General features: G+C 39.3%; 1 protein-coding gene across 4 annotated transcripts in view; it reads left to right on the plus strand.

The window, feature by feature from the left end:
* Positions 1-26,410, plus strand: part of Cep135 (centrosomal protein 135) — a 125,014-nt gene extending 98,604 nt beyond the window's left edge. The window contains exons 20-27 of one of the 4 annotated variants that reach the window (XM_023711126.1): positions 931-1,041; positions 1,273-1,458; positions 11,407-11,616; positions 12,942-13,144; positions 13,878-13,982; positions 18,148-18,242; positions 21,680-21,737; positions 25,447-26,410. In XM_023711126.1, coding sequence (XP_023566894.1) covers positions 931-1,041; positions 1,273-1,458; positions 11,407-11,616; positions 12,942-13,144; positions 13,878-13,982; positions 18,148-18,242; positions 21,680-21,708 — 939 coding nt within the window. In that variant the 3' untranslated portion in view covers positions 21,709-21,737; positions 25,447-26,410. Of the gene's footprint in view, positions 1-930; positions 1,042-1,272; positions 1,459-11,406; positions 11,617-12,941; positions 13,145-13,489; positions 13,577-13,877; positions 13,983-18,147; positions 18,243-21,679; positions 21,738-25,446 lie in introns of those variants that run through there. The other 3 variants (XM_023711127.1, XM_023711129.1, XM_023711128.1) reach the window with 3 other exon arrangements.
* Positions 26,411-26,985: the final 575 nt, after the last annotated feature.

Genomic DNA, 26,985 nt, shown 5'->3' on the forward strand with positions numbered 1-26,985 from the left:
CACATGGCTGACACTGACAAAGGATCTACAAACTGAGGTACAGGGTCTCAGGATAAATCCTGAGGGGATTTGACTGACCTTAACAAATACAATAGCTACAATTCTTGTTACATAGGTGTTGCTTTATCTTGCTCTTAACCATCCAGCAGGAAAGTATAAAAACAAAGTAAAACATAAAGTCATGTTGTAATATTGAGCTTTAGGGAACTCAGGTCAACAACTTCTGACATTGCTAGTCAAGCTGAAGACCCAATACTATTATGGACTACTAGATTATTTTGGAATATTTTCTTGAGTTCACACACCTATAATAGTTAAATGACGATCCAAACAAAAAAGGGGATTCAGATACACATAAATGACCATTTTGTATCTAAGGATTGAAAATGGTTAGGATAAATATACAACTACATTCTCTTAATTCAGTGAATAGAAGGATTTGTTCTAATAGTGTTTGTAAATAGGATATCATGTCTGCATCTTTTACAAGAAATAACCACTAGGAAGACAGTATACAATGTGGCAATTATTGAAAGTGTCCTACTAGTTTGATTGGAAAACTGTCTCATTGGTTTTTGTCATTGAAATATTGGAAAAAATTAAAAAATAATTTATGTTTTAAAAAATTACTCTCAGTATTTTTCGTTTCAAAGCATATTGCTGATATATGAATTTTTTGTAGGTCAACTTTTGACCATCACTAAGCCTTACTATATAGATCAGATGCACAGGAGTGTTGTGGAAGATATGTGGTAAAGGTGGGTGGAAAAGTTAGCATCTGCTCAGAAAAGTATGCAAAAATAACACATTAGAAGTTTCCTTTTTATTACTCTTATATTCTCCAATTCCAAAGGAACTATTTAAATATAAATAGATATCATTTGGAGTATTGTATTCACTATATAACTGTCTTTCATTTCTAATTTATAGGAAATCTCCTTGGAACTGGAGGCTGCAGTGCATGAAAAAGAAGAAATGAAGAGTAGGGTTCATAATTACATAACTGAGGTGTCCCGATGGGAGAGCTTAATGGCTGCTAAGGTGAACAGCATTGCTTAGGTTTTGTTGAAGACTTAGCTCTTCATGTTTATTTATTCTGCCTGGTAGATCTTGCCTGCTGCCATATTTCCCATAGGTCTTAGTATAGTCCCTACACGGATATCTGATGCTTTTAAATTAGAACAAAATCCTTAACATTAGTTTTTATGACACAGGTGTTGCTATGAGTGACAGTTTCCTAATTTAGAAATCATTTCATCATGTTTAAACTAGGAACAAGAAAATCAAGATTTATTAGATAGATTTCAGATGCTTCATAACTGTGCTGAAGACTGGGAGATCAAAGCCCATCAAGCAGAAGGAGAAAGCAGCTCAGTTCGTCTGGAACTTCTTTCTATTGACACAGAGAGAAGACACCTTCGAGAAAGAGTGGATCTACTAGAAAAAGAAATTCAGGAGGTAATACATTCATTTGTCTAGTAAAGGCATTATTTAGATAAATAGAAAACATTCAAAGATACTTTACCAAAGTGAGGGTATAGCATTGGTGTAATCAAGTTCAGTGGTAGTGTTTTGTCATGAGTTCTGATAACTGTGGCAATTAAATCCATGGTGAGCAAGTGTTCTACCATAAACTACAACCCTAACCTCTACTTTTTTTTTATGTATTTTGTACAAAGTCTACAGGGTTTCATTACACAGATTGGACTTGTAGTGATCTGCTTGTTTTCAGCCTCCCAAGAGTTGAGATTACAGGTGCTTGCCACCACACTGTCTCATTCACTGTCTCAGCACACCCTGGGGCGGGGCCAGCACAGCATGCCAGGGATCAAACTGCTGTTGCTGCACTCTGCCTACACAGGCACTTTACTCCCCTGAGCTATCTGGTCAGCCCTTAGTTTTCATTTTCAGTATGAAACTAGGTCTGCTGAGTTGCCTATTCTGGCCTCAAACTTGCAGTCCTCCTAAGTAGGTGGGCTTGCAGGACATACCACCAGGCCTAGCTATCTCCACTACTTTTCATCTATGCCAACCAAAACTCTGAACACATTAGATACTGTACTGGCGCTCTTCTTCCCTACCCTAGGCATTCACTATTCTGTTTTCTGTCTTTATGGGTTTGACTTATCTTGGTTTCTCAGATAAATGGAATTACATAGTATGTGTCCTTGTGACCAACTTTTTTCACTTAGCCTTAAGATTCATTTTTCCTCCAATAGTCATCCATGTTATAGTATGTTTCATTACTTTTCAAGATTAAATGATGTGCAATTATAAGGATATTGCATTTTGTTTATCCATCTTTTGGGGGACGTTTGGTTTGCTTCTACCTGTTGGATCTTCAGAGTAATGCTGCTATGAACATGGGTAAGCAAGTATCTACTGAAGTTCTTGTTTTCAGTTTTTCTCTACCCTAATATGGAATTGATAGATCACGTATTCTGTGTTTAATTTTTTGAAGAGCCATCAAAGGTATAGGGACTGTGTCATGTTATATTCACTCTAGCCATGTAAGAAGATTCCAGTTTCTACACAACCTCACCAACATTTATGGTTTTTCTCCTTCTTCTCTTTCCTGTTTCTCTTGTAAGTTATCCTAACGTAAATGAAGTAGTATCTCATTTGTATTTTCTCAATGATTATATGGTGTTGAACATCTTGTCATGTGCTTATTGATTGTATTTTTTTTTACAAAACTATTTTCCATTTTTAAAACGTTTTTTGATGTTGAGTTGTGGGGGTTCTTTACTGTTCTAGAGATTTATACCTTACTAAATATGCAACTTGGAAACTTTTCCCATTAAATAGGTCTTCTCTTCATGCTGTTGATAGGTTTTTTAATTACATGTAATATTTATACTCATTTATAGAATATGATACATGTGTACAGTATACAATAACCGAAGTAGGGTAATTAACCATTTTGTTTCCACAATCTGAACATTTCTATGTGTTGGGAATCTTGAGATTCTTTGCTTCTTGTTTTCAAATATATATTAATTGCTGTAGACTAATTATACCACAGTGCTGTAGAACATTAGAACTAATTAGTCCTCTAATAGTAATTTTTAAATTATTTAGTGTTTGCACTACATAATGTTAACATTCCTCTTGTGTAGTTGGTGTAAGTACATACCCATTTTCATTCCTTTTTTCTTGTTCTCTCTAGCCCTTTCATCTTAATTCCCCTTTCCATTTGAGAAAGAGCTCCCTACTTATCTTTTGTTTGCTCTTTATTTATACTTTAGTTTTCTTATATAAGAGAAACTTTAGTATTTTGGTATGTTCAAATGTATTTTGCTTAACACTATCATCTTAGGATGTATCCATTTTGCTACAAATGACTCAGGTTTATCTTTCTTTATGGCAGTCATATGCCATTGGGTATAGATATCATATTTTTTAAAAATTTTATTTATTTGATACAGGGTCTTACCATGCAGTCCAAACTTGTGATCCCCCAGCCTCAGGCCTCCCTTACTGCCAGGATTACAGGCATGCACCACTCAGGGCTGGCATGGCATGCAATACTGGGAGTTGGACTTAGGTCTTTGTGCTTGCCAGGCAGGCACTTAGACCACTGAGCTATCTCCCCAGCCCTAGATACCACATTTTATCTATTCATCTGTTGATGGACATATAGGCTGCCTCTAAGATTAAGCTATTATTGGAAAAACTGGTTTTCCACTTGCCAAAGATTAAAATTAGACTTATGTCTGTCACTATGCATTAAATGAAAATCAGAATGGAACAAAAAGATAAATATTAAAACAAATGCAAAATCTGCTGGAAGAGAGAATAGATAAAACTCTTGAAGACATAAGTGTAGGCAAAGACTTTATGAACAAAACCCCAGTCTGTACAGGGAATGTTACAAAGAATGAACAACTGAGATCTCATCCTCTTAAAAAAACTCTTAAGAGCTGGCGAGATAGCTCAGTGGACTAAGCACCTGCTTTGGCAGGTGCAGGGGCTGGGGTTCGATCCCAGGTCTTGCATGCCTCACCAGCCCCACGCCCAGGGCACACTTAGCTGGTGACCGAGTCTGGGCATAGTGGCGCACACCTGTAATTCGAGAGCAGAGGAGGCTGAAAATAGGAGTATCACTTACAAGTCCAAGCTGCATAGTGAGACCCTGTACCAAATACATACATGAAAAAAAAAAGCTCTTGACAATAAAAGAAATCATGAACAGAGCAAAGAGACAACCCACAGAGTAGAAAAAAAAATTTTTCCAGCTGTTCTTCAAAGGACAAATATCCAACTCAAAAAAAAATCAGATTCCCTCCCTCCAAATTTAATGACCCAGTCCAAATATAAGCATCTGAAATGAATAGACAGTTCTCAGATGAGGAAGTACAAATGGGAAATAAATACTTGAAAAAATGTTCAACATTATTGGTCACGCAATGACCAATGCAAATTAACACTGAGATTCCATCTCACCCCAGAAAGAATGGCTGTTTTCAAAAAAATCAACTAATAACAAATGCTGGCAGGGCTATAGGCAAAAAGAAATCCTTCTCCACAGTTTAACTTTTTCCTTTCCAATTCGTATTCCTTTTGTTTCTTTTGTCTAATTGCTCTGGGTAATGTTTCAAGAACTGTATTAGATAGGAGTGGTGATAGTGAACATCCTTGTCTTGTTCTTGATTTTAGAGTGAAAGCTATCGGTTTTTGCCCATTTAGTTTGTTATAGATGGCTTTTATCAATTGAGATGAAGACCATCTATTCCAGTTTTCTGTAGGTTTTTTTCTTTTTTATCATGAATGGGTGCTGGACTGTACCAAATGCTTTTTCGAGAAGCATCTTAACAAGATCTCGTGGTTTTTGTCCTTGGTTCTGTTATTATGATATACTACATTTATTGATTTGTATATGTTGGACCATTCTTGCATCCCTGGGATGAGTCTCACTAGGTCATGGTATATAATCTTCTTGAAAATTTATTGCATTCTGTTTGCCAATATTTTACTGAGAAATTTTGCATCTATGTTTATTAGGGAGATTGGCCTATAGTTCTCTTTTTTGCTTACATCTTTTTCTGATTTTGGTTTTCACGATAATACAGGAATGAGTTTGGGAGTATTGCTTCCCTTTTAATTTCATTGAGGAGTTTGAAAAGTAATGACATTAGATTGTCTCTAAATTTTTCATACAGTGACTCTGTCAGGACCTGGGCTTTTCTTTGTTGGTAGGTTTTTTATCACAACTTCAGTTTCATTGATTGATACTGGATTATTTAGAAGTTTTTTATCTTCTTGGTTCAGCTTTTTATAATTCGTATGTAGGTAGGAATCTGTCAGTTTCTTATGTTTTCCATCTTATTTGAATATAGGTTCTTGAAGTATTATTGATGATGTTCTGGATTTTTGCAGGATCCACTGTGATTTCACCCTTTTCATTTCTTTTTTTTTTTCTTTTTGGCGGAACCAGGGATTTAACTCAGGTCCTTGCACTTGCCAGGGAAGCACTTATTCTACTGAGCTATCTCCCTGGTCCCACCCATTTCATTTTTAATTCCACAAATTTGAGTCTTGTCTTGTCTTGTCTTGTCTTGTCTCTTTCTTTCTTTCTTTCTTTCTTTCTTTCTTTCTTTCTTTCTTTCTTACATTTTAGGGAACGATGTTCAGTGTCTCACTGATAGATCGGACTCCTAGTGTTCTGCCTGTTTACAGCCTCCCAAGAGCTGGAATTACAGGCATGTGCCACCACACCCAGTCTCAATTGTCATCTCAGTGTACCCTGGGGGCAGGATTGGTACAGCTGGCCTGGGGATTGAACCCCAGGCCCCTGAACCTGTTTGCAGGAGCTTTAATCCGCTGAGCTATTTGGCTGGCCCTTCTTTCTTTTTTTGATAAGCGTGGCTAGGAGTTTGTTGAAGTTATTTAATCTTTAAAGAACCAACTTCAATTCATTGATTCTTTTTATTGCTTTCTTAATCTACATTGCATTACTTTCTGCTCTGATTTTTATAATTTTCTCCTTCATCTGTGCTTTGGATTTAATTTGCTCTTTTTGTAGTAGTTGGAGGTTCAGCATTAGGTTATTTGAGCTTGCTCTATTTTTCTGATGTGGGAATTTAGCACTATCAATTTCTTTCCTAAGACTACCTTGCATCTCATAAGTTCCAGTGTGTTGCATTGGCATTATCATTTAATTGTAGAACTGTCTGATTTCTTCTTTAATTTCATCTGTGACTTATTCATTGTTCAGAAGAATGTTATTTAATTTTCATGTGTTTGTGCAGGTTTTGTTCCACTTACAAGGATACAGTGACCATCTTTATCTCTCTTAATCAATCTTGGCTTGAAATTTACTGTATCTATAAATAGAATAGCTATCATTGATTTTTTTTCCCAAGTTCCTGGTGCATAGAGAATTGTTTCACATCGCTTGGCATTCAGTGAAAGAACTTCTTTTTTAATTAAATGTATTTCTTGTTGTCAGCATATTGTTGGATCTTTTATCTTGATCCAATCTGTCAGTCTGTTTCTTTTGATGAATGAATTGAGACCATTTACATTGATACTTATATCTGATATGTATTGACTTATCTCTTCCAAATTATTTTCCTGTTGTTGGGTTTCCTTTGGTTCAGCTTTATTTAATTGCTTACCTTGCCTGATGTATTCATTCTATTGGGGTTCATTGAGTTGTTGTCTTTTTATCTGTGTAGAATATGCTTCAAAACATTTTGCAGTGCTGGTTTCATGGTCATGGATTTCTTCAGGTGTTCTTTGTCATGGAATTATCTTATTTCTCCATCAACTGTGAAAGATAGTTTTTAACTTCAAAGATAGGTACATTAACCTGGGTTAGGGGTTGTTTTCTTTTAGAACTTGCAAAACTTCAGACAAGCTTTCCTGGAGTTAAGGGTTCATGTTAAGAAATCTGCTCTGATTCTGATAGGTTTTCTTTTATAGGTGATTTGTCTCCTTTCTCAAACAGCTTTTAATATTCTGTTCTTATTTTGAATGTTTTTAATCTTGAGTATTACATGGCTTGTTATAGTTTTTTTTTGTTGCTGTTGTTGTTTTTTTAGCATGGCTAATTGGAGTTCTATATGTCTCATTAACTGTCAGGTGTCAAATTCTTTTTCCATGCTTCGGAAAGTTTTCTGCCATTACTTCTATGAATTTTTTTTATGCCCTTTCTACTAGCTCCTGATTCTGTTTTATTGATTCCAGTCAGTCTTACATCACTTTTCTTTGCATCATCTAGCAACCATTGGATTGGGTGTGTGTGTGTGTGTGTGTGTGTGTGTGTGTGTGTGGTTCCTTGCTATTTTTAAAAACTCTTTCTTTTCATGTTGCTAACCACAATATATTCTAGATATGATATTCCATCCTCACATTGGTTGAATCTGCTGCATATACTTTCAATAGTTTTTTTTGTTTGTTTGTTTTGGTTTTTTTTGTATTTTAGGGAAGGGTCTACAGGGTGTTTGGGGTCTCACTACTACTAGATAAGGGGCCAGAGAGGTGGCTCAGTGGAATAAGTGCTTCCCTGACAAGCGCAAGGGCCTGAGTTCAATCCCCGGTTCCGCCAAAAAAAAAAAAAATACTACTATATAAGACTCATGGTAGTCCACCTGTTTACAGCCTTCAAGAGCTGGGATTACAGGCGCCCGCCACCACGCCATCTCAATTGCTGTCTCAGTACACCCTAGAATGGGGCTGGCACTACAGGCCCAGGGATTGAACCCTTGGCCCTGGGCCTGCTTGTAGGCACTTTAATCCACTAAACTATTTGGCCAGCCCTTTTCAGTAGAATTTTTAATATCCTGGGTATCTATTTCATAGATTCTATTTCTTTCCTATATTGGGTATTCATCGTTTTCGTCATTTTCCCAACTCCTCTGTTTTTTATCTGTGTCTGCTCTAGAGTACTAACCGTCTCCTTATTATGGCCATCATCTCTTTAGTTATCTCAGAATTTATTAACAGTTTGTTTTTTCTAGAGCCTCATTTGTTTGCTTTGTTACTTCTGCTTGACCATTTCAGAGTTCAGGTGCGTAGCTTTTGACATGTTCAAGGTCACTGCCTCCTAGTTTTGCTTAGGTAAGCTGTGGGTCTCAGGATGCACATTTCTTCCATCTCTTCTCATTTTCTGTTTTTTTAAAATTTATTTTCTGTGCCTACACTTGTAAATTGCTTATGGTACATAACTTTTTATTAGTATCAACAACTCTTTAGGAAGTGACTGATTTTCAGAGATATCCTCCAGGTATAGCAGGATTTTTGTGTTTGAGTATGTCACAAGAGCTTATTTCTTTAATTTATTAGGAATGAGATGTTTCTGGCTATTTGGCCTACCTCTTTATCTTGGTTATTTTTCTCATGTTGCTAGGACAAATACCTAGAGCCCAAAATTAAGAAAGGAAAGATTTATTTAGCTCAAAGTTTGTGGAGGTACCAGTCCATAATTATCTGGTTTCAAAGCAGGGTAGTATGGCAGAGGGTGACAGTACATGGTGGTGGAAGATACAAAAGTAGCAAGAGCTCAAGGGGACAAAAAGGTGGAGGCTGCCTACTTTTGAGTGGGTAGTAGAACTCACACCCATAATCCCAGGATTGGACTGTGAATCAATCACGAATTTTAGAAGCCCAGCCCCCTGACTGCATGGGGTTTTGGGGGCAACATCTAGACACAAACCATAACAGCCCTGGTTCTTTGATGCTGGCCTATAGTATTGTTTCTGACCCTGAAACAATCTCGGTCTTGGCATAGAAGGAAAAACAACTGAATAGAACAACTGTGTCACCTTGACTAAATTAGTACAATCACTAATAACAATAGGATTGAGTGCAGCTTCGAAAATGCCAAAGCGTGGTAGCTATTAATTTACCACCTTTAACCATATGAATAAGATTTATAGTTATATAACAAAGTCTGAAAAAAGCTAAAAAGTTATATACAGTGAATATCTCCTCAATTGAGCAATTTTACTCTCTAGTGAGAAAATTTAAAAGGGATAGGAAGATAAAATAGAGAAACAAAAGGAGTAAAAGAAATTTGAAGTAAGATTGAAGGACAGAGCAAGATTTCCTAAACTTTTGGAGACTGGTGAAGAAGACAGGAAGGAAAAAAAGGAAGAAACAAAAACAAGAAAGCAAAACAAACTAAAAACAGTGTCCACACTCATGAGAAAGCAAGCATATACAATTAAAAAGAGATTTCTGTGGTTTCAAGCCTGTGTTCTAGGGTCTATAGTTTTGTGGTAGTGTCCACATCAGGGTGTATCTCCGATGTCAGCAGTAGACTAAAGAGGCAGACAGAGCCCAGATCCATATTGTATCCTAGCAAACCTGCAGTAGCGTTCAGTCAGGGTCCAGTATAATCCCAACAAACCAGCAGTGGTACTGGTTCAACTCTGTAGAAATTCAGGCTGATTCTGGTCTCTGCTTGTGGGATTGTGGTCTGAGTTACTCAGGTCACACAGTATGGATGTTTTTTTGTTGGCTTGACCTCAGCTCCCTGATCCTAGCCCTGTTCCAGGGCTATACTTCACATGACACCGGCAGCCCTGAGATGAAACCAACCCATGGCTGTTGGTAGTCCCAGGTTCAGTTGATCCCTCCCCAAAATGGCGGCCAGTCTATTACCCACTCCTGGGGATATTTAAACTGGGGTTATGCACCAGCTGCTGCACACCACTGCATCCACTGCTCTGTTCCCAGTATGTTTCTCCGTGGAAGCCTCCAGGTATCCCCACCATCACCATACCACTGTATGCTTGAGCTTCTTCTCATGCCATGAACCAGGAGTTAGGGAAAATGCACAGTTAGCCCTGGAGGTGGGAATCAGGGAGAGAGCACCATTTGCCACCTCCGTCTTGTGCCTTGAAGTCTGTCACCTCGTTTCCCATGGGCTCCAGTTCTTCCTTCAGAACTTTCCTGTGTCATGGGCATTACCTCCCTCCTTTTACCCAAGTTGCTATACTGTAGCATCTGGCCTCTCAGTCTGAGTCTGATTTGCCACGCTCACCACTCTGCCATCATCCTGGCCTAAAAAAAAAAAAGAGAGAGAGAGAGAACAGGTTTATTTTGGCTCAGTCCATGTTCTCTGGCTCAAAGGCAGAAATAGAGTGGCAGAGGAGGATGAAGAAAGAAAATATTCAGCTTATAGCAGCCAAGAATCAAGAGAGACATGTGAGGATCGAGGATGAAAATATACCATTCCACGTCACACCTCTGTGACCTGCCCCTTATGACCAGGCCCTGCCTCGGTTTTTTAGTTTTGTTTTTTGCTTTTTCTGGGAGTGGGATTGTTTTAACTTTGGTTTTGTGAGACAGTCTCTCATTGAGTAGTTCAGGTTGGCCTTGAACTCTCTGTGTAGTCCAGGCTAGTCTTGAAATTATGGTAATACTCCTGCCTTAGCCTCCTGAGTGCTGGCCTTATAAGCATGTGCCTGCATGTCTCATTTAAAGAAACTGTTGAACAAAAAAGGAGTCAGAACTATCATGATTTTGACATATTTTTGACCTGTTGAAGGAATATTCTCTGAAGATGAGGAAAGTGTACAATAGTATAACCCTAACTTAAGGAATGCTTTTTAATCTTCAAGAGTTTCTCAAACTATTCTTTCAGTCTTTTGTTCTTAATCATTGTTCATATTTTTAAGGAAATGGGCTTTTTTTTCTTTTGGAAATGAGCTTTTCTTATAATTAGTTTGAGGGGAGCTTTTATTTACTTGCTGTATTAATGTTGGAAAATTCATGTTTACTTTTCTGCCACTGTTGATACTTAAAAGGGATAGGAAGATTAAATAGAGAAACAAAAGAAGAGAAAGAGATTTGAAGTAAGATTGAAGGACAAGGAAGGTTACCTAAGCTTTTGGAGACTGGTGAATAAGACAGGAAGGAAACCTGGAAAAAACAAAAACAAATCTTCCTAGGTCAACATTAGATTTCCAATGTTGATTCATTTCAGTGAAGTCTGTTAAAATAATCACACTTTTCAAGTGTGAAATTTGGAATTATAGTTTATGTAAATTATATTCAACACTCAAAACATTTAGCTTTAAAATAACCCCCCGTTTTGAAATTTAAAACTGAACTAGAAATGGTTGGGAAATTGTGGATGTAAAACATTATAACAAACAATTTATAAAGGAAAAACATAAATTCAAAAGTCCCTCATAGACATAACACCCTTACACAATAATTTTCACCTGTGCATCTTCTATATATGTACATGAGGTAACTAGTTATCATGATTAATAATTATATGTCATTTCTTTTGTGCAATAAATAGGCCATCTTTAGGCTATTTTCTGAGAGTACTTTAAAACATGCAGTGGCTCTCTAAAGTGAAATTATGGCGCAGTTATTACATTATTGCGCACATGTAAGTCCCTGAAATTATTGAGTTTAACTTTTTACCTATTTTATTTTTTTTAGCATATAAATGCACACCATGCTTATGAATCTCAGATCTCATCGATGGCGAAAGCCATGGCTAGATTAGAAGAAGAGCTGAGACGTCAAGAAGAGGAGAAAGCAACAGTGCTAAGTGACTTGTCTTCTCTTAGAGAACTTTGCATTAAGCTTGATTCAGGCAAAGATGTTATGACCCAACAATTGAATTCTAAAAACCTTGAGCTGGAGAGGGTAAGAGCTAGAGAAATTGTGTTTGTGTATTGTTTCCTTGACCCCCACTTGGTTTTACTTTGCCATTCTCTGCCCAACATATTTGCTCCCCTTTAGGATAGCTACTTTTGGCTGTAGGCTTTTGACAGCCAGGTTGGACTCCAGATTCCTTGACAAGATTTGTCTAGCAATAGTAGTAATAAAATTAGGTGTTCTGGTTGGGCATAGTGTTGTATGCCTGTAATCCCAGCATTCAGGAGGCTGAGGCAGGAGGGCAGGAGGATCACCATGAGTTCGAGACCAGTCTGGGATGCAAACTGAGTTGAAGGCCAGCCCACACTATAGAGTGAGACTCTGTTTCAAACAAATAAACTAACTAACTGCTCTGTGTTTCAGAATAGACTGATATTTAAGGGATTCATAATTGTATATCTCCTATATCCTCTGTTTAAAAGTAAGGTGTAAAAAAAAATTAAATACAAGTAAGGCATGAATGAAAAATTAAACTGTTCATTGCTTTTTTAAACTGTATTTAGTACAGAGTCTCACTATACAGATCAGACTCATAGTGATCCTCCTGTTTTTAGCCTCCCAAGTGCTGTGATTACAGCATTTGGTGGTGCACACTACCTCACCCAGTCTCAATTGCCATCGCAGCTCTCCCCAGGGGCAGGGCCAGAACAGCAGGCAGGGGATCAAACCCCAGCTGCTGTGCTCTGCCTAAGGAGGCACTTTAACCCACTGAGCTATCTGGCCAGTCCTGTTCATTGCTTTTTTTTTTTTGGCAAAACTGGGGAGCATTGCTTCTTAAGTAGAATATTTTTTTCCTAATAAAATCTCAACCATTTAAATTTTGCTTAAAATTTAAATGTGCTGGAACTTCTCATTAAACAGAGGCAGTACTTTAAACTTGCTAGTGTGGGCTTTCAAATGTGAGTGTTTCTGAGTGTCGTTAATCTAATGGCATGTTTGCAGGAACTGAGAAGCTATGATAGTGGCCTGACTATGTAGTCAGAGTGAACAGATTTAAGAAACCAGAGACCCCTATTGTTGTTGAGTGGCTACATTTTAGGATTTGATGTTAACAGGGTGGCATAAATGAAAAAGTGTTTGAGGATCAGAATATATCTTTCAGCCAAATAAGCCCTTAGTAAAAGGAGCAAAGCTCATTTTGAAAACAAGATCTTTTTCTTATAATTAAGGAAATTGTTCAAAATCACTGCTCAATTCCAGTACTCAGAATGAAGCAACTGATGGGTAAGCAGCTCTATAAAACTTTATTGTCAGGTATAATTTTTCAGAATAAATCTAAAATGGCACTAAATTGGTCTTTGTTTTTCCTATAGGCTCTGGTAGAATTAGAAAATGTAAAATCAGAATCAGAACTGTTAAGAAAACAACTGTCAAGTGAGAGATACACAATTAAAAATCTTGAATCATTGTTGGCTACAAATAGAGATAAAGAATTTCATTCTCATTTAACCTCCCACGAGAAGGATACAGAAATTCAGCTACTTAAGGACAAGTTAACCCTTTCAGAAAGCAAAGTGTAAGTGCCATAAATCAATGTGAAGAAGATCATTTGTCAGAGATAGCTTTTCTATTCTGGGGGAGGAAGGGGAAATGAAAGGTAGTAGAGACCCAAAATATTTGATCAGTGTGTGTGCTGCTTTTGGAAATTTGGAGGAATAGCTCAGGGGAGAGAGCTTGTGTTGGAGACGAGAACAGGGGGGAAGCGTCAGGAAAAGTTGGTGTTGGGGAAGTGGTCAGAACACACAGGAAGCAAAGGACGCTTCAGGATGGGGAGCAGTGCTGGAGCTCATGCTGCAGGTGAGGAAAAGCACCGGGAGAAGACAGTGCTGTGACCATCGTAAACGTATTGATTGCCTTTCAGAAAGTCCATGATGATGTCATTTTAGAATAGAGAGATTCTGATGTATCATTGGTAAGAGAAAAGGAAATCAGAGTAGGTACTGCAAATGAAAAAATGGACTTTCAATAGAGTTTAGAACTCTCTGAGACAAGAATCAAGGAACCAATGAAGATAATTTGCATCTTGGCATCTAGTTCTGTGTTCACGTTTGTATCACCTGCACTGCTGCTCAGTAAATGCTAAGAAACCAGGTGAATGAAAAAGCAAATGGTGCTAGAAACTCCAGACCTTTAGACTACTGAAAAGGCTTTGCGCCCTATGCATCTCCTCCATTTGTTAACAGAACGAAGCAAAAGTTGATTCTACAAAATGGGACATTTGTGATTTATTTCTGTCATTTGTTTTTAAGAACTAGTCAAAGCCGGGAAAACACCATGCTTCGAAATAAAGTGGGACAGTTACAGACAGATTATGATACTCTAAAAAGGCAAATTTCAACAGAGAGATATGAACGGTAAGAAAACATTTGTAGCATTGAACATTGTTTTTATGTATTCCCTATCCTGTTCTGAAAAGGACTTAGTATGGCTTGCAAGTAGCAAACTTACTCTTAGCATTAATTTGTAAAATAAAATTTTTTTTGGTAATTCATAAAAAGGCAACAAGTAGATGGGCACTGTAGCACAGACCCTGTAATCCAGCTACTTGCAGGCTGAGGCGTTAGGGTTGCAAGATTGAAGTTAGCCTGAATAATTTAGTGAGATTTTGTCTCAAAAAGTAAAAATGGCAGGGAATATAGCTCAGCAGTAGCGCACCCCTAGACTTCATCCCTTGTTCTATAAAAAGAAGGGGAGAGGGGACAAGTATTATGGAAGATTACATCCCTATAGTAAATAATAGCACATGTTTATAAATGGCTCTGTAGCATTCCACAAGGCAAAAGGCTATAGATAAGGAATCAGCAGCAGTCCCCACTGGAGTCCCCAAAATACAGTCCAAGTTGCAAGTTCCAGATAATCATAAAGGCAGTGTTAATGATCATCATCACAGGACCGGTTAACAAACACGTGCTGAGCACGTGCCTCATTAACCCTGTCAACACTCTCTTACGCCTACTTTATAGGAAATTGAGGTGACCTAGTTGTGAGTGGCGAGTCAAAACTAAAACACAGACATGTCTGTCTCTTTCTTAATCTTTATGGTTCATGTCCTGCACCTTAAACTTTTTATACTTACATTTCAGTTTATTTGCTTTATGTTCAAATTTTTAATCCCTAAATTTTACAGACACAAATGAAACCTTGTTGTGGTTGATACATTGGGGCAACTTGAGAAGTCTAGATGCTTAACTAAGTAACTCAGGAGTTCTATATAACTCAGCAGTTCTACATCCTAGTTTGTAGAGGACAGGCCCTTACTGCTCTAGGAAGTTGTTGGGCCGGGGAGATGGCTCAGTGGAATAAGCGCTTCCCTGGCAAGCGCAAGGACCTGAGTTCCTTGTGTCACTTTGAGTGTAGAAGGTTAACTAAGAGACTCAGCAGGGAGCCAGGGCCCTCCCTTTGTAAACCTCCTGAGCCTGTGCAGGAGGAGGGCAGGGAGGTGGTGTGGCTGCCCCACCTGCCCAGCCAGAGGAAAAGAGGCTTGCTGTGCCTCACTGTCTGCTCCTGTTGCCTTACTGTCTTCTGCTGCCTTGAAGTGTGTCTCCTGTGCCGGGCCACCCTGCCTTGGAGCCAGCTGCAGTCTACACTAACTGAGCTAAATAAGCCTTGACTTGGTTAGCTGTGGGTGTCAGGTATTTTGTCCCAGCAATGAGAGAAAAATAACTCAGACAGGCATGCTTTAAGAAATAAAGTTTTAAAGTAAATCAGCTGCCAAGTGCCCGGTTACCTTCCTCCCTTGTTCCCTCTCTCTTCCTCCATTTCTTCCTTCCTTTTATTATTATTATTATTTTCTTTTTTTTTTTAATACTGGAGATCAAATCCAGGGCCTTAAAATGAGCTAGATCTCCAGTCCTTTTCCAAAGTATTTTCTTTTGAGACAGGTCTAGCTAGTGTGCCTGTGTGCATCTCAAATTTGTGGTCCTCCAGCATCACCCTCCCAAGAAGCTGAGACTGCCAGTGTGCATTGCTCTACCAAATTCTTACTGTAGTTGGTGGGGGGTTGCAGGTTAGATGAGTTGTTTAAGCGCCTGCTCTGTCAAACACATTCAGGCACAGGGGACTGTGGTTTGATCCCCAGCTCCACATTCCTTACCAGACCCACCCTTAAGGCAGCCTGAGCCAACCCCCCCCAAAAAAAAAAATCCTATTCTGTATCTGGATTAATACCACGGCATCTTGGCTCCGTTCTTAAATGGTAAAACTGCTCATTATGTCAGCTTTTGAGTGCTTGTAGTATATCAAAATTTTCAAGTGATATGCTATTTAAAGTAGACAGGGAAATTGTTATAAAATCAGTATTTATGATTTCAGAGAAAGGAAGCCTTAGGTTACACCAATGACATGAAGCAATATTGTGAATTTCTTGTAATTTAGAAGATCTAGTTTCTGAATATGCTAAACTGTATGTATATAATGATTTTCATTTCTTACTAATATCTTAAGTTATGTGCTGTTTGAGGATCCGAATCCAGTTGTACATGGTCGCCCAGACCAAGGTTCCTCCTTAGTTTCTGCCCTTTTCCTTACCCTTTGCCCTCAAAGGAACTTGGAGCCACAGAGCCATGCCATTTCTGCTCCTGCTGTCCAACAGGCTACACATTCTCGCAGTGCAGTGTCACCCTACCCTAATAGGACAAAAATTGGTTCTGGAGGTGGGGCAAAGAGGTAGCAAAAACAGTAAAACCCTAGGTTACATACATAGGTTAATAATAATAAATGTGCACCATTAGGTGTATATATGAATGATAGTTTACCATAGCAAACTGTTGTAGTAGCGGATAATCTGAAAGGGGAAAGTTTATTGGAGGATAATTTGTTAGAGAATAATAATGACAAAAGTTTGAAAAACACTGAACTAAGTAGAAATCCTGGGTACTAAAGAACTCAAGGCACCTGGACCAGGAACTGGATAGCAAAGGAGATGGTAGCATGTTTGCTTTACATGGTGGGGCAGACCCCAACATAGGAAGGTGAGTGTGCTAAGGAGTGACCCCTTCCACTGAAATGTGGGACTGTGTAGGCAGGAAGGAGGGACAGGCTGTATGCAATAAGAGATGGGAAGAGGCGGAGAAGGGACTTGTCAGTGTAGAAACTCTTTACTCAAAGGGCCAACAAATGAATAATGATTCTTAGGAACTCATCTTGAGGATACACATACACACAGCTAACAACAGTGTTAACTAGGGGTAGAGGTCAGTGTGGGGTTTCATTGCCACACTGGAGGATGGAATGTACTTCAGCCTGGAATTGTTTGCTGGAATTCATAAATGAAGGTATTTGAGAATATATTGGTAGCCATGGGAGGTGCACCAGAAATCTTTACATGGACCTAGAGCACGGGGTAGAACTGAAGATGTGGACTTAGGAGAGTCATTGGCACCTAAAAGCATAGTCATTGGTTCATTTAAGAAGAGAATGTGATCGTAGCCCTGGAGAACACCAGAGTGAGGAGAGTAGACTCAGAGAAGAGCTCAGAGGGTTATATTCACAGAAGGAGAAGCAGGAGATGGTAGTGTGAGGGAAGCTAAGAGAGGATGCTCAAGGTAAGCAACTTCATTGTTAACATATAGACACTTGGTTTTTAAGAACGTACTAATAGGCTTGTTTTATTTTTTTAAGTATAAGAGAAAAATTTGAGTTCTCCAAGAGTCATTATTAACATTGTCAGTCTAGTATCTCTCCCTGTGTTCATGTCTGTGTTTTTCTGAATGTACACTGGGCATCCTACTTTATTTTACTAAATACACTGTGTCTATTTGTTTCTATAATATTATTTTAATGATGTCCCAGTAGTTAGATGTGGTTACAGCATAACTGCTTTCAATAGTCTCTTATAATGCTTATTTATTTATTTATTTATTTATTTATTTGGTGGAACCGGGGATTGAACTCAGGCCCTTGCGTTTGCCAGGGAAGTGCTTATTCCACTGAGCCATCTCCCCGGCTGCAATGCATATTTATATTAAAATATTTTACATACTATTTAAAAATCCTACACAGACATAGGGTTTTGTTTTGTTTTGTTTTAATGTATTTAAGGCAGGGACTGCAGGGTCTCACTACATGGATCTGACTCATAATGATTCTCCTGTTTTCAGCCTCCCAAACACGGGAATTCCAGGCATGCAGCACCATGCCCAGTGTCAATCATGGTCTCAGTGCACCCTGGTGGCAGGGTTAGCATGGCATGCCAGGGATCAAACCCCGGCCACTTCACTCTGCCTAAGCCTGTGCTTTAGTCCACTGAACTATCTGGCTGGCCCATAAGACATAGAGTTTTAATTTAGTAAAAATACTAAGTCTGGGCATGATAGCACACAACTATAGTCCTATTCTATGTACTTAGAGGCTGAGGTGGTAATCACCATAGTGAGATTCTGTCTCAAAAACAAGTAAAAATACTAAATAATTGACTTAGTAGACGTTAATTAAGAGCACACTAGCATCTTATACTAATGTGCCACTTTTCTGGTCTTCACTGTACATTCATATAATCTCTCATTTGATCTATAACAACAGAGAAAGAGCAGTCCAAGAGCTGCGTCGGCATGGCCTTCCTACGTCACCCCTTAGCTCCACTCTGAAGTCTCCTTCACATTCTCCAGAGCGTAAAGGTATGTATGTCACATCACAAACAGGCAAAACTAGTCTGTGGTTATAAAAACTCAGGACATAGCGTCTGTGTTGGGGGAGGGGAGGTTCCCTGGAAGTGTGTTCAGAACTTCCTTGAGTAATAGGCACAAGTATACATTTCCTTGAGCGTATACACAACTGGGTATACACTTATGATATACAGATCTCACTAAATAGAAATTAAGCCTGAATTAAAAAAAGAAAAAGTTGGATTAAACAAGAACTAAAAAGTGAGAGGGTTGAGAATAGAGCTCAGGGGGCTGGCCAAATAGCTCAGTGGATTAAAGGGGCCAGGGGTTTGATCCCTGAGCCTGCTGTGCTGGCCCCACCCCCAGGGCATGCTGAGGTGGGGATTTAGAGAATAGAGCTCAGTAGTATAACGCTTGTTTAACAAGGTCTTGGATTCAATCCATAGCCCTGTAAAAAAATAAAAGAAGGTAGACAGAGCAAAACATTAAGTTGATATGATGTATCACAGGTGGTATTCTATGAAGTGCCAAATTCCAGGTACAAATACTAGGCAGTAAAAGCTTGAACAAAGGCACAATAGACTCCTTTTGGCAGGAATGGCGTGCTGTGAAGGAATAAGGGAAGGAGAAAGGCTTAGAGGGTATAATTGGAGTGTGTGAAGTACATTGAATGAAAGGCTGAAGTGTAGAGGTTGTAGATCATTCTTTTATTTATTTTTTTAAATTGTTGTTTATTTTTTGGTGGAACCAGGGATTGAACTCAGGCCCTTGCGCTTCCCAGGCAAGTGCTTATTCTACTGAGCCATCTCCCCGGCCCCAAAGTTAAGGATTTTTTTTTTTTTTTTTTTTTTTGCTGGCTCAGGTTGCCTTAAGGGCAGGTCTGATAAGGCATGAGGATCTGGAGCTCGCAAACCACAGTATCCTGAGCATGACTGCATTTGCTTAAGCGGGCACTTAACTGAGCTAACCAGCAGGCCCCTGTAGGTCATTCTTTTAGTCAAGGGGAGCCCTTGTCGGGCTTCCTGTGTATAGGATGGGTAGAAAGATGGGGTTAAAATGGAAGAATCATTGCTGGGAGGTTAATACCACAACTGTGTTCTGGCCACTTTGGAAAGGGTAGGAACTACAGTTACAGAGACAAGAGTTTTGAAACAAATATAGTGTAATCAGTTTAGAATCAGTATAAAAATGTTAAAAACTATGACAGATTTTTTGTTGGTTTTTGTTTTGTTTTCCTGGTACTGGGGATCAAACTGAGGACCTTGAGCTTGCCAGGCAGGCACTTAAGCCACTGAGCTCTCTCCAGCCCTGTGGCAAATTTTTAAAAGTAAGTTATACCTACAAAAAGGTGTCCTGTCATAGGTGTGTCAGTCAGTGCACCTTCAAACAGAACGCTTGTAGCTGACAAGCACTCAGGTCATGAAACAAAATATTGATTCTCGTCTTAAAGACAGCAGTGTAAGCATGTGCTGTCCACACTGCCGGGGAAATACTTGAGAATCAAAAACTGGGATCTCATCTTACTAAAGAAAATTTTTGTATATCCAAAGGAATCACCAACAGAGCAAAAGGACAACCATAGAGTGGGAAACATTTTAACCAACTGTCTTTCAGACAAGATTTCTATCTAGAGCATAATGAAGAACTGAAAAAGATCGGGCCCCCCAGATTCAAAGACCCAATCAAAAACTGGGCATCTAAGTTGAATACACACTTCTCAGATGAAATACAAGTGACAAATAAATATATGAAAAATGTTCAATATCATCGTTCATTTGAGAACCGCAAATTAAAACAACATTAAAGAAACCAGATGTGGTGGTGCACATCTGTAATCCCTGAACCCAGAAGGTTGAGACAGAAGGATCTCTTCAAGTTTATTACCAGCCTAGGGGCTACAAAAATGAGCACAAGGCCACCCTGAACTGCATAGCGAGACCCTGTCTCTAAAAACAAACCCAAAAACTAAGATTCCTCCTGGCTCCAGAATTGGTATCATCCAAAAAAAAATTCAACCAATAATAACTGCTGGCAGGGCTGTGGGGAACCTTTCTCCACTGTTTGTGGGAATGTAGACTGGTATAACCACTGTGGAAATCAACAGAGTGATTCTTCAAAAAGCCAGGACTAGAGGTCCCATTCAACCCAGGTGTTCCCCTTCTTGGTATCTTCCCAGAATAATTAAAACATACCACAGTGATATAAGTGCACCTGTGCTTATAGCTGCACAATTTGTAATAGCTGAATCCTGGAAACAGTGTAAATGCCCATCAGTTAAGGAATAGATTAAAAAATGTCTCTATATAATGGAGTACTACTTAGCCGTAAAGGAGGATAAACTGGAGGCATTTTCTAGGTAATTGAATGCAACTTGAGACCATATTCATAAGTGAAATAAATCAAACTCACATGTGTAAACATGGTATTGTCTCCCTGGTATGAGAAATTGAAAAAGTAAAGTGGAGTGTGATAAGTATTATGAAAGGGAAGAAATGGTGGAAAAAGGAACTAGGATAGGGGAAAGGAAAGAAGGGAAAAGGGAGAAAAGATGCTAGTTCGTTATACTATCAGTTCTCTGAGTTCGTGAAAAGCGAAAGTTTGCACTAGTATCAAGTGGAGAATTTTTAATGCCCATATCTTATACTCTAAGTAATTACTTTAAAGATAAAAATATGTGATATATTAACTGTTGTTATTTTTCTATTATTTTGCTATGAATTTTTTTTTAATTTTTATTTTTATTTATGTGTGGGTGGGTGGGTGGGTGGGTGTGGCCAGCTCAGCCCACCAGGGGGCGGGGCTGGCTGGCATGTGGTGCTGGGGGATTGAACTGTGGTCCCTGTGCTTTGCTGAGCTTGTTCTAAGTAGGTGCTTTAGACCACTGAGCCATCTCACCAGCCACTGCTGTGAGATTTTATTTCACCTTTTTTCCATAAAATAAACAAGCCCTGCTCTAAAAGTGTCTTCACTGTAAAAAGCATAGATTCCTGTAATGTTTCTGGACATTTTATAAATGAAATACATTTGTGAGCGCCGCCCATACGGTTGTGCATGCTGTGCATCATTCAGCCCTGCTGCTGCACAGTCGAGGACCTTCTTGGGAGCCGGTCTCCATCCCTGCGCGGCCTCTGCAGTGGCCAGGCAGTCCATAGTTCACAGCTGAGCCGAGCCAGTAGTGCCCTGGGCTGCGCTAGGACTGAGGCTGCGGGTCGTGAATATGCATACATTCAAGCCCTAGTCACCTAGCGAGGTGTTTTCCAAGCATGTTAGGATGCATTTGGCTGAGGACACAGCAGAAGCTGTGCTGATCCACTGGAGCCAGAGTGCGTGGCTGAGCAGCGTGAGTCAGGCCCAGCATTTGGCAGGTAGACTGTGAAAGCTGCAGGCTCATTGACAACAACAGCTGAGCCAGTCTTTTTTAAATGGAGGCATTTCTTTGCCTCTTTTAGTAGAAGTCCTGCACATGGAAGATAATTAACATTTCCTCGATAACTCGGAGCCCTCTTCGTGAGTGTTGTTAAGTGCTGTGCTGTAACACACTGGCGCCCCATGCTTGTGGGGCTGAGGTTACACGCTTCCTGATGGCTGTGCTTTTGCTGTTGTATTTTGGCTGAAATGTCTCCCCTTTCACCTAGAGGACTACTCAGTGCCTGCTGTAGTCACTGTACTCACAACTGCTAAGTTGCTATGCTGTTACGAATGTGACTAGGTGGCTGTTCACCTGCTGGTAGAAAGTCTTATAGCAGTGTGACAGACATTTCCTCATGTTTGATTCACACGTGTAGTTTAGATCAGAGCTTGGTGACCTGGCATCATCCACAGACCAAAGCCTACCCCCTGCTTGCTTTTGTAATAGCTTCACTGTACCATGGCCACAGCTCCCATTCCTGTAAGACTGCTTTTCTTTGTGGTCAGAGCTAGCTAGGATAGATGTTTTGGCCTGCAAATCTGAAATATTTTCTCTCAGATCTTTAGTGTCATGGGGCCTCTGAAAAACTCACCTGTAAGCCTTGAGAAAACCAAAGTGAAGAGGCAAATGATTCTTCAGTACATGCTTGACCTTCTAGCATCCCTAACAGGGTTTTAGGGAATCTCCGGGATTCCCCTTCACATATTATACTGTTATTTTTAGGGGGTAGGGGAGCTAGGGTTTTGTTTTATTTGGTGCTGATTTGTTTGTTTTGAGACATGGTCTCCCTACAATACCCAGGGTAGCCTCAAATCTTCTGTCCTCCTGCCTTCTGCCTCAGCTTCGTGAGTGATGAGATTGTAGGGATGCTGAGCTTCTAAACTATAGGGAGTAGAGGGAGGATGGTTGGTTGGTTGGTTGGTTGGTTGGTTGGTTGGTTGGTTAGTTGGTTTTTTGACACAAAGTCCAGGCTTTCCTCAATCTCACAGAAATTCTCTTGCCTCAGCTTCCAAAGTGCTGGTATTACAGGTATGTACCACCATGCCTGGCCCCCAGACTATGCTTGAAAAACCACTATAGTACAGTGCTTGTGATCCCAGCTACTCATGAAGCTGAAGCAGAAGGATGGCAAGTTCAAGGCCAGCCCAGTCTACTTGGTGAGCTCTTTTCTCCAAATAAAAAAAAAATGGCTAAGGCTGTAATTCAGTGGTAGAGCACCCTAGGTATGATGCCCAGTACTACAAACAATAAAAGAATCACTGATATAGAAAATAGTGGATTCCTGCAATCCCTAAAGCTATGAAAAACTTTGTAAAAACTGTGAAGTACATAACATGAACTTTGCCATCGTAGCTTTTTTAAGTGTGTAGCCCAGTGGTACTCAGTGCCTATACAGTGTGGTGAGGCTGTGACCACGATTTCTAAAATCTATGCATTACCTTGAACAGAAATTCTTTGCCCATGAAGCAGTAACTCCTCTTCATTCCCATCTTTTCAGCTCCTGGTAACTTGTAACTTTTTATTTTGTGTATTTATTTTTTGTTTGTTCCCTAGTAACTTGTATTCTACTTTTCTGTCTCTATTAATCTGCCTAATATAAATTTTAATGTAAGCAAAATCGTACATTTGTCCTTTTATGCCTGTCTTATTTTGCTTAGGATAATGTATTTCAAATTCGTCTATTTGTAGGATACACCTTTTTTTCTTTCTCTTTTTTTTTTCATCACTAGATGCAGTAGGGCTGTTTACTTGTGGCTATTGTAAATAATGCTGCTCTGAATGTTGGCATACAGTGCTAACCTGTATTTTAGTCCGTATTTTCAAATGTTTTGTTATGTGCATAGGAGTAGAAGTGCTAGTTACATGGTAGTTGTGTTTAACTTTTTGAGGAACTACTACACTTTTCCATGTGGCTATATTATATGTGTTCCTATAAACACTGTACAAGGGTTTCTCTTCACAATATCATCAGTACTTATTATTTTATATTTTCTAACTTATACCCAGTAGCCTAACACATGCATTAGCAAACCCCACAGTTTTTTGTTTCATTCATTCTTTCTTTCTTTTTTTTTTCAGAACTGGGGATTGAGCTCAGGCCCTTGCGCTTGCCAGGGAAGAGCTTATTCCACTGAGCCATCTCCCCCGCCCCAAACCCACAGTTTTTAATTTGTTAATAATTTACAATTATCAGTATCCTACTGAGATCGTTAACTAGTAATCCATTTCCACTAGTATTTTCTAAATATTGCCACCAAAACTAATTTGCAAGGATTTTCCCTGTAAATGCTTAAATGAACTGTTAAACTTGAAGTAGTTTCTTATATCAGTGTCTAATGGTTAAAAATGTATAATCTAATCTATGATTTAACTTTTTTGACTATAGTTATCCAACACCAAAGACCTAATGTTCTTTGTACTGTCGCACTTGTAGTCCAGCACTTGTAACTCCAAGTCCTCTGTCATACATACCCCATTGGGGTAGCCTAGTTTGATTCTTTACGTTGTTACCTAGAGGTGATGTCAGACTACATTTAAGGGGCTCAGTGTCTCGAGGCCTCTTGCTCCCACTTCATGTGCCAGTTTCACATCCGCGGTGTGACCTGCCTCTCTCAGAAGTCTCATTCCTGGTCAGCAGGCTTGAACACAGGCACAGTGGCAGGCCCAGCAGAGGAAAGCTGCTCGGGTCCTGTGGTCAGCACACGGGAGGGCAGAGCTAGGGAGAGGTGCTGTACCTGGAGTCGTGCCCCAGTGACCTCCCTCTTCTGACCAGGCCCCACCTCCTTAGCAAGGTTCAGTCACCTTCCAAAACCCTGCCTCTGAGCACATGAGGCTTTAGGGAATGTTAGGGCCAAACAGAACACTGCTATGAATGCAGGTCCCCAGACCTCCTCCCCAATTCAGTTAATTTGCCAGAGCACTCAGAACTCCAGGAAACATTTCCTTATGTTCACCCATATATTTCAAAGGATCTTCGCAAACAGCTCAGGTAGGGTGGAAGGCATGCAGAGCCCCGTGCCCTCCCCAGCCCCATGGCTAGGAGCCTCCATGCCTGCAGCTTTTGGGAGGTTCCTGCCCAGGGCTTCTCAGCCTTTATGGAGCTCCTTACGCAGGTATAACCAACTGATTCACTCAGTGCAACTTTCAGGCCATCCTCCCCCCACCCAGATCATGCCCTTGTCTTTCTGGTGACTAGCCCAGCCTGTCTTGCCCTGCCCTGACCTGTCCTGTCCTGAGACTCACGAGGGGACCCTGAGCCACTGTCATCTCATTTGCACACAAAAGAGACTGGGGATATTCAGGTGCTGTGTCAGGATCTAGATACAGGAGACCAAGTAGGTATTTCTTATTACATCACACTTTGACACATGTTCTCTGTGTCTTTGACATGTGTTTCTTTACATGTTCTGTAAATTACAGAAAAGCATGAATAAGTCACCCAGAGCGGGCTTGCCATGTGTTCCTGGAGGTGGGCAGGGGCCTTACCTATAACTGTGCACCTTAGGTGTTGAGGGGAGGGAATGCCCTTAGTGTGATTCCAGTGTCTTGGGGTGTGGCAGCCTACTGTCGCACCACCTCAGCAGTTGTCTGTATCCTAGCTCCTTGAAATGAATTCATGTATTACAGTTTTTTAAAAAAGCAATCCTTCTTAACTTTACGAAGTAGAACAGTTTTAATATAACTGAACTTTGGACACAAGGTTTAAGAGACTAATTCAAAACATTGCTGACTTGCAGTTTTCATGAATATATTGAGTAACCTTGTTTCTCATATTTCTCTTTACTTCCTTTTCCCTTATCTTTTCAGAATAATAGTTTGCCATGAATTCCTATATGGATTTTTTTCAAAAGAGCACAACAGTACTGAACGATTTGAAGTATTCATTCCTGAAAATCATGAACATGGACACAGATTCTACCTCTATCAACTTTTATTTAAATCAGTGAATATTTATGTAAACATTTTTGGTTTAAAAGAATTGTATCTAAGTGTATATTTTCATATATGACAGAACAGATATGTATTAATAGTGCTTAACTGATGTGATATTTGTATTTTGTTGTTCTTAAATTCTTAAAATGTATTTATATTGTGAATTAATTTATTCACGTTATGCTTCCGTAATCTGTTTCCTAATGAGCCGTGATAAATGTATGTACATATTCTTACAATGCTTCTTTTTAACGTGTTTTCAGTTTCCATGCCTGTGTTTGTAACCCATATTATAATCTGTTCACAAAGAAATACCACCTTAGATGCTGCGCATCATGCTTTCTTTTAAATGCAAAATCAGTTATTCACGGATTTGCTGTCCATCATCAAGGGGAATATATTCAAGTCTAGTCAGTCTCAGAGGTCTTGATAAAAAAATTGTTGCCATGTGTAGTTAATTCTTGCCACCTAGAAAAACTGCTGAGCAAGATACCCTTATCTGTGCCGCATCATGGTGACTGTTACCTGGGCTTGTCACATAATACAGGGCCTATGAATGCAGACTACATGTCATATTTAGAGTTTTGTATAATGTAGAGCATAAGTTTGGGGCAATTTTTTCAGTAAATAAAATTTTTCAGTGTATTAGTCTAAAATTTCTAGCTATAAAGTATATGAGATAAACGTAAATCATTTTGGTATAATTCTAATATACATCAAGCCACATCAATTTCTGCACCTGTATGTTATAACTTGTCTTCAGAATACTATGCAGTCACTTACCCCAGATATAAGTTGAAAATAGCTCTTTACAATTCATTTTCAAAGTTGTAAGTTTTAAAAATTTATATATAACTAATAGAAGTACAAAAGAGAATATCAGATGAGAAATTTAATCGTGTTTAAACTGTACACATTTAAGAAAACCCTATTCTAATAAGAGTTCATGAGAAAAAAATTTTAAAAACAAACATAAGGAAAGTGAAAGACCAGCTACTTCTGTTTCTCCGATGGTTTAATAAAGCGGAGTTGCTGTGTGTTCCTGGACGTGGGCAGTGGCCTTATCTGTAACTAGTGTGCCTTAGGTGTTGAGGGGAGGGAATGCCCTTAGTGTCATTCTGGTGTCTTGGGGTGGGCTGTCCCACCGCCTCAGCAGTTCTCTGTATGCTATCTTGTTTGAGTGAATCCATGTATTACAGTGAAATATGAGAGAAGTGGGACTATTTGCAATGTCATATGGAAAATATTTTAATAAATATATGTAAATAAAGAATACTTGTCCCCACCTTTTCCCCCAAAGCAACAACAAGACATTTGGTTAAATACTTCATTTTAACATTTTTTATACTTAAAACTGTATAGCTTGCCATAATCGTTATTTTCATAACCATGATGCTATAATTTTTTAAACAT

The sequence above is a fragment of the Octodon degus genome, unplaced genomic scaffold (genome assembly GCF_000260255.1).
Source record: "Octodon degus isolate 3935 unplaced genomic scaffold, OctDeg1.0 scaffold00019, whole genome shotgun sequence".
Lineage (NCBI taxonomy): Eukaryota > Metazoa > Chordata > Mammalia > Rodentia > Octodontidae > Octodon > Octodon degus.